The sequence below is a fragment of the Ischnura elegans genome, chromosome 2 (assembly GCF_921293095.1).
Source record: "Ischnura elegans chromosome 2, ioIscEleg1.1, whole genome shotgun sequence".
In the NCBI taxonomy this organism is placed as follows: domain Eukaryota; kingdom Metazoa; phylum Arthropoda; class Insecta; order Odonata; family Coenagrionidae; genus Ischnura; species Ischnura elegans.
In genome coordinates this window covers 22,537,669-22,545,814 of record NC_060247.1, presented here as the reverse complement: position 1 = coordinate 22,545,814, position 8,146 = coordinate 22,537,669, and the positions used below count along the sequence as shown (strand labels likewise).

The following is an 8,146-nucleotide window of genomic DNA, read 5'->3' as shown; positions in this document are numbered from 1 at the left end:
GAATACCAAAACCGTTTTTAATTTCATGCAACAACGGGCAAATATATTCACAATTCATTGAAACACAACCTAAATATAGCTGTATTTACAATGAGTTAATTAAAACGATATTTAGTACATAATAGACGGCCGAGTGTCTTCGATGAAAGAGCCACCTGGAAACAAAATCCATTACCTGTGAAACTGAAATACTGAAACTGAAATACCTATAAAAATCAAGGGAATAATGATATAATATGCTCTACTTCCGTACATAAAATGTATTAACGAGTCAAGATGTTTCACCGCACTGCAGCATCAGCAAGTGTGTCGTACAAAACAAAGCATATATAGTCACGCGAGGGTGTGGGCGAAGAGAAAATGTAAGAATCCTGAGTAAGCCAGGTGGTAGGAGAGATTTGAAGGGTCGGCGTACTAATTTTTTTTACGTAAAAATAGTCCATCTCAATTTTATGTGTGAAAATAGTTTTGAATATTTCATTCTATCATAAAAATAGAATTCCACGTAATATTGGCCTCAACCATTAATTTAATATATTAAAACCATTGCATTCCGAATTGATTCCTTCAGGATCGACCAATTTTCTTTAATTTTCGACCTCAATCCTCGAATTCCTAACCGTCCATTGAATGTGTTTTAAATCCCACATAGGTCATTCTATTGGCTCGTGGAGTGCTGAATGAATTATCTTGTTCACAATATTTTTTCTGCCCTATGGAACATTATTCATAGCCCCCAAGCAAACATTATCGGTCACATCGGCGGCTCAGTCCCTCGAAATTCAGCGTCGGACTTCAGCATATCAGACAGTGTATTATTTTCTTAATCCCTATGAAATATTTCCCTTGACCTGCCATTCTATAATATCGTGCGGCACAGTGTATTTTCAAGTAGGAGCAATAATCTCCGCGTTTTCCCGAAGGTTATCTCAATTTGCCCCATACCAATGAACTTATCGCCTGTCTTGGCAAATTCACCTATACGTTATTTTATTAGCCTCCCTGCGTAAGAGAAATAACTTCAACATCGTTTACCGCAGATCACGGCCTGTTAGGCCAAGGGTGACCTTAGAAGCGACACACTCGACATAGAGTTTAGTCTCACTTCCTCATTCACCATATTTGCTCTATAAAACATTATAATTGCCATAAATTAACTAGTATCCTCAATTTCTCACATACGAAGTGTTCATAAAAATATAAGACCGACTGGAGGCAATTTCACTCAAGTATGAAAAATCAAGTAACCTTGATATGAGAAACTAAACATCTCGATGCCTTAAACGAATTTTCGCAAAAAAACTTTTTACGAAAATTATGTGGACTGATAAATAGTCAAATAAGTAACGTGCATAGGGCATGAACACACTCGTTTTAGAATTTCGAAGTCTTAATGCGCATGAGAATGGAAAAACTCAGATTTATTTGACAACAATTTTTCAATCCTATTTGAATGCAGACGTGTCAGTAACCTCTTTGTTTAACTCAATATTTTAATGCTTCGAAAGGCCAAAATAAAATCAATAGAAATATTAATCCATACTTTCTTGATATTCACACCAGTAGACTACTTGAAACAACTGATCATTATCATTGTTACATTGTTAAGTAGAAGTTTCGGTAATCCGTTGAAATTTGACAGTGAAAAAACATACGAAGGATATTCAAATTTTTAATTTAATATTGTTTTCGCGAAATAAAAATTCTACAAAACTACCCGTGAAATAATTGTTCCGAGATAAGGGTTGAATATTAATGAAATAGCTTTCGAGATTTTCCAGTAAATTTTACGTCGACAACATCCGCATGGAAAAGACGCAACAAGTGTGACCGGATCAGCTGTCGCAACTCGCAACTTCGGAGCGTCGAATACAGACGGGGAGACGAGGACGAAATTTATTTACAACTACAAGTCGCAAGTGGGGTTATCTCTCCGGGAATCTTGTAATGTCTTCGCGAGTGTGCTCACGTCATCCTTGATTGGTTTCTCCCCTCCTACCCCTTTTCATCCTTCCCCTCACCACAATTCTCCGCAAGGCAACACCATTACGAAATACAAAGGGTGTTCGAATTGTGTTGCTCTTGCACTGCGATCGAAGAAAAACAAAAACGCCGCGAGAAAGATAGAGGGGCATGCGCAGCGACTCCCTTACCCAACTTCCACCCTCGTGACAGCAGCCAGTCCTTCCCCCTGCTTTATTTTCATCGCCGCCGCCGACTGGAGAGGTGACCGGACCACAATCGGGATAGGATAGCAGAGAAGCATCAAATAAAGAAGAAACGACAGCGGGAAACGCTCGCACTTGTCCTTAAGGTAAGTTTGTCTCCACAAAGTTTCTCCCATATGTACTTGACTTTAAAAGATGTAACGGACAACATCTGACAGTGAGCATCATCGGGATGTCCATTGTTGGATAGAACTCGTCGTCTATAGAAGTCAAATTTGAGTTAATAATTGAGTTATTAAATAATCTAGTTTATTTTAAAATCAGTAATAAATTCTCAAAAGGTTGAGAACGAGAGTAAACAGTTTAGGTAAATTCGTGAAGGACCACAGGTAGAGGCAGCGAATTTTCGTGGACCGCGGCAACGTTTCGGTTTATTTCACAAATTTTTACTCAAAAAATTATGATAGAGGCCAAAAACTGTGAAATGTTTAAGGTTACTCGGAAAACCTATCGGGTCATCGTCTTCTGACGTAACGAAAACCTAAAAACTGTAGTCGTTTCGTGAGATCTTCAATCGTGTAATGCAATTATCGTGCCTTATATTTCATTGTCCAACAATCGGTCTCTGAGGACGGCAACAGTTTTGGTCTTCATCCGGTAAAAAATCCGGGATGACATCATAATTAAGTTGGGCTATGGGAAAACGTATCAATTCATTTCTCAATCCCGCTTCGTGTGCTGAGGATGTCATTAATTGATTTTCATTACAGCTGAGAAAGTTATTTTTTTACGCAATACACCAAATCAATTCGCGTACTCATGGGTTATCAGTAAAAATTAAAATCAACCAATTTTATTTTAATCGACTATCTATTCCTTCTTCATGTTGTGTGTGTCATTGAGTGCTAAATTTTCATTTACTCTAGTTTGAAGTATGTGCACCTCCAAGATGGTCTCAATCAATACGTGATTCAATAATTCAGTAACTGCAAATAGGAGTAATATATATTTATCATATCCAACTTGTGGGGACTGTTTTATGGTGAATAAATCTGCACGTGGAACATTGAGGCTTAACTATTAATTTTTCAGACCGATAATGTCATGAGCCTGAAAAATTTGGTGAGATAGAATAAAAACGTTAGAGCTATTTCTCTGTGCAGTAGCAAGCGATGATTATGGATATCCTCCTCCATAAATCAAAGTTTTCTGGCGATGGTGGAGCGCATCTGAGTGTTGACCACATCTGACCTGAGGGAAAATATTCCTTTCGCCCCAACAGGTGGAAGAAAGATGAGCAGCGTCATTTTCAAGGCCCAGTTGGTCTCTGACTGCAGCGCAGGCTTAGACGCAAGTGGCGGCGATGGCATGTTCCGGATGGGCTGGTTCAGCGTGTCGGGCAAGGGGACCTCGGCCACCCCAAATCCTCCCTCGCCCACGGACTACCAGTACATTAGGGGCCGCCTCACTCAAATCCTGTGCCTGCCGAAGAACCAGGATTTCGACGTGTGCTACCGAGGTAAATGCGAGGATTTTAAAAAGGATTATCATCTAATAATATTGAAAACCTCATTCGCAACAACTTAAATTGAAAAAATACTCAACAATTACGTAAGGTAATTGGGGTACCTTGATTTCGGATACCCATAAGCATTAATTATCGAGTAGCAAGACCGTTTTTTTTAACTTTAACGATTTTACGCGTTTTATTGTGTGGTTAATGGATTACGTCATTCACACTTACTATGCTGACCGTAGTACTGTGCTGTCATTTGCCATCCCAGTGCTGGTAATTTTCAATACTTTTGTGTTATTTATTGACAACCAACCTTTGGTATAGTTTTAGATAATGAATTTTGCTTTTGTTTTTTTCATTTTTTTATTGAGTGGGTATATGTTGAAGTTTATCACTGTATTAAAAAATGACAACTATGCTTTTTCAAAAGACGCCCGTAATGGCGTAATATTACGCCCATAGGTTTTAAAGTCAAGTGACACCAAGATAAGTTATTGTGAACAAAGATTTTTGTTTCAAAGTTTCGCTGATTGAAAAATTATTTATCATATCAAATGTGTTTCATAAATCGTTCTGTGAACAAAAAAATATAATTTTCCTATTTTTTTCGCCAACAGTGTTCATTAATACAACGTTTTTCCATGAGATTGCTAGTAAGGGTAATTATCGGAAGATTCAAATAACCTCTGTTGTTTTTTTAACAATATCTAGAAAAGCTATGAATGAATCTTTTTCCAAATTATTCATGATTTTAGTCAGTAGTGAGAGAAAAATAGAAGCTTAGGCGCTATTTCTTTGAAGCTCCTCATTTTAGACCACAATAAATTAAAAATTAATAAAGTCTTTATTAAAACGTTAAAGGTGCGGATAAAAATTACTTCAAGCTTTGATAGTTTTGCTCAGAAGTTAAAAGATAGATGAATTATAAAACCTCTAAACGGGAGAAAATTACATTTTAAGGAAACTTTTGGACAATCGAGGCAATGTTTCGGGAAGGAATGAAAAGTTGACGCGACAAAGAATTTGATTGAAAATCAGTCGATAAATTATTCTTTTGTAAACTCACTAAAAATGAGTTGTAGTCATAACCCTCATGATTGAATAACGTAATTTCTTTCGCAAGGAAATTTGACGTGGGCGCCGACAACTTAACGAATAGCGCACCTGCTGAGCAAAATATTTACAAATCAAATCCATCAAATTATTTATTTGTGTGCAGTGGCGTAGGCAGGAATTTCGTTCGGGGGGGAGGATCCATAACTAGGGGGGGAAAGTTTTGACAAATTTTTTAAAAACACTTTTCATAGTAAAAAAAAAACTTCATTTGTTAAAAAAATATTTTGTAAATTCATGATTTTTCAATATTTTGTTTTCTTTTATGAAGGAAAATAACTGTGCTATTATATTTCGGGGGGGGGGGGGGGGTCCGGACCCCCCGGACCCTCCCCTTGGCTACGCCACTGCTTGTGTGCCTTCACAGATTGTACATTTAAACACGGCATTATTGACTTTACGCTCACGAATTTCTTTTTACATGCTAGGAGCTGACGGGAAGGCGATAGTAATCGATCAAGATGAAGAACTGCGGAAGGCGGTGTCCCAGCCGGTTGATGGACTGTGCAAGGTCTTCGTCTGCCTCAAAGGCCCCAATATGGCCTGCGGTTGATCGGGTCCTTTCAGTGTATGCCCTTGATGGACGACCTTCTTCTCAAGCAACGCTTCCCGTCGAAAGTGTCGCGTTTTGAAAGTCACTGCGCGAGTAAAAATGTTTAACGAAAATATTTTAACACCATTCGAAAGAAGACTTTAAAACTGTGGTGAAAGGGGGTACGAACGAGGTGAAAATTATTTTTAAGAAATATATATAATATTATTTTTATCGAAATAAAATTTTATTTTGGAGATGCCGGTATTCATTCGTGCTGGGTATTCCACGACACGATAATATTTACCCCGTCGGTGCAGTTTGGGCAGCAGTGCAACTAAGTGCTGAGATTTCAGTATTAGGGCTGTTGCGACATAATCCAGGGGGAGTGTTGACAGTGTGAAGCTCACTGCCAAAGTCTTGGCTGCACCCAAAAGAGTGTGCCAAGAAATTTCCTGGGCCCTCGGTGGCCTCCCTCCTCGGTGGTGAAGCGATGGCAATTTGGCCAGGGCGCTTGTTTAATTAATGGCTAGTGGACCGATTTCAAAGGTAAGATGTAAATAAAAAATAATTTACAGTATTTTATTTAATGCTTAAGCTTGGGAGAGACTTAATCACGAGTGCTTCGTCATACTTCATTCGGATAATTTTGTTAGTAAAACATTGTAAATTGTTCAAAAATTGTTTGAGTCAAAATCAATGGAAAATTGTCCATACTCATTGGAAGTTTTTAGAGGAAATAATCTCAACACGTGATAAGTTGCACACTTCATAAGATTGCAGACTTAGAAATTCGACCGGAATTAGGAAATAATTTATTAATCCAATGATTACGGTCGGAATTAAGGAATCGATCAGTATGAATGACTTCAGTTGATGATTTTTATCATGCTAGGCTAACCTTCTTTGCTTAGAAAAATTATTTCATTTTGCAAAAAGTAACATGTTTCTTTAAAAGTGATATGATTTGGAAAACAAAAACTGGGGAACTCATTTGATGATATTCGTAGCTTTGGACTTTCCTTGGCGACTCGGCGAAAGGTTTTTTTGCCAAGCGTTTTCTCGACAGATATACGAGATAGGAAAATACCAACCGAGTTTGGTTTCGTCCTCAATCATTCATAATTTTTAATAGCTACTGATGTCATTAATGTTAAGGGGAAGGAAATGAGTTTGTAATAAATGTCTGTAATTAATGGCGACACTAATTAATGGAAACCAAAGACATCGATGGTTTGGGATTGCATAACGTTTCGTGAATGACTTGTTAATCTCCGAAAAAGGCATTCATTAGATTTCTCTCCAAGCAGTGGTGATAATGATATCAAAATATGGCATATTAATATGCTCCGCAATGTCTTCATTAATTGCCTCATAAATATGAACAGATAGCTTTCCTTGACATTAAGATAGGCTCACTTTTCGATTCTTTACTTAGTGCATAAAATCATTTTAAGTTTATTTCAATTACTACGAAACAGGGATGGATATTGTTCAAGATAGGGGTTTGGATGACACATGTTATTTATGCACTAATTAGAAGCTCATCACTTTCTTAGGTAATGGCAATGTTGGACGAAGAAGACCTCTGACCCTAAAATTTAAAGGATAGGTGGTCGTCCGCATTACATAAGCGATCCAGTTCTACTTCCGTGGAATTTGCACGTCAGGGGATTTTTTGATTTCTTAATAACGACCGCCCACTTCAATCAATCGAAGCTATTACGACACAATAAAATATCCAGAAACCGGCTCCGTCGAAAGGGATGGGAAGAATCTTGATGACGGAATAGACACTTAGCTGGCAGCGTTACATAGGCGGTCTTCCGACAAGAGCAGGCGGGCAAGAAGTTTTCCAATAAATTTGAATGTCTCCGCCAAGATAAATAGGCCGCGACGAGGACGCGCCAGAGACCACTGAATCAAGTGCAAAGACTGAATGGCGTAATTTTTTCCTGTTTATAGCAACCTCTTAGGATTTACGGTGGCAAGAATTTAAAAGCAACGCATCGTTCATGAGTCATTTCTGATAAAGAGGCGCGACCGAAGTCGTTAGACGTCTTTTTTCTGGATCTACAGGAGGTGGCGGGGAACCGGTTGGGGAAAAATATGTAAATATTTGAGATGAAATCCTACCACCACCTCAGGTTGGAGAGATCAAGCTAAGAATCGAACGGTAAAGATGATTTTGTTGAGTAGATAGCATTTTTAGTCGTAGATTTAGATTTATTAGAGAAGAATTACCAGGAATTCCAACTTGCCATGTTGGTTCTTAGCCGCAACTTCTGATTTCTCATTAATAAACACTTATTTCAGGAGCAGCAGTTATATCTGCATTAATATATTATACAATTGAAATATTTATCAATCCCAGTTACACTTCTCGATCCAATATAGCACAACTTAAGATGTAAAAATAATTTTTGGGACGCATGTAATTGCACATCCAATAAAACACTTAATTTATTTCGATGAAACCGAAAACAGCTCTATACGGCCTTTTACATCGGGGTTATTAACATGTTAACAATTTCACGTACACAAACAACCATGCCCAGGATAGGAGTAACTTACCCAGGCGGGGCTCGAACCCGCGACCTTCTGTTTGGCAGGCGAGGATAATTTCATAAGCACTCGCAGAAAGTAGTAATTCCATTAGAGAACTATCTCAAGTAGCTAAAGGTAACTAATCAGAATACAAGTTGGTCGCAAATTTTAAACGATGATTGAGTAGGGTGCAATTGCATTTCACGAGACTATTTTATCCATGGTTGAATATTACTTTTTATATTAGACACGGTCTCAGGCGTTACTTTG

The 8,146-nt window shown here is 38.0% G+C and overlaps 1 protein-coding gene across 1 annotated transcript; it reads left to right on the top strand.

Moving 5' to 3' along the window:
• The first annotated feature begins 2,179 nt into the window (after positions 1 to 2,179).
• Positions 2,180 to 5,586, top strand: LOC124153464. Its single transcript, XM_046526629.1, has 3 exons — positions 2,180 to 2,314; positions 3,451 to 3,687; positions 5,226 to 5,586. Exons 2-3 carry the CDS (start codon positions 3,462 to 3,464, stop codon positions 5,348 to 5,350), a joined length of 351 nt encoding a protein of 116 aa, XP_046382585.1. The 5' UTR covers positions 2,180 to 2,314; positions 3,451 to 3,461; the 3' UTR covers positions 5,351 to 5,586.
• The last annotated feature ends 2,560 nt before the right edge of the window (positions 5,587 to 8,146 follow it).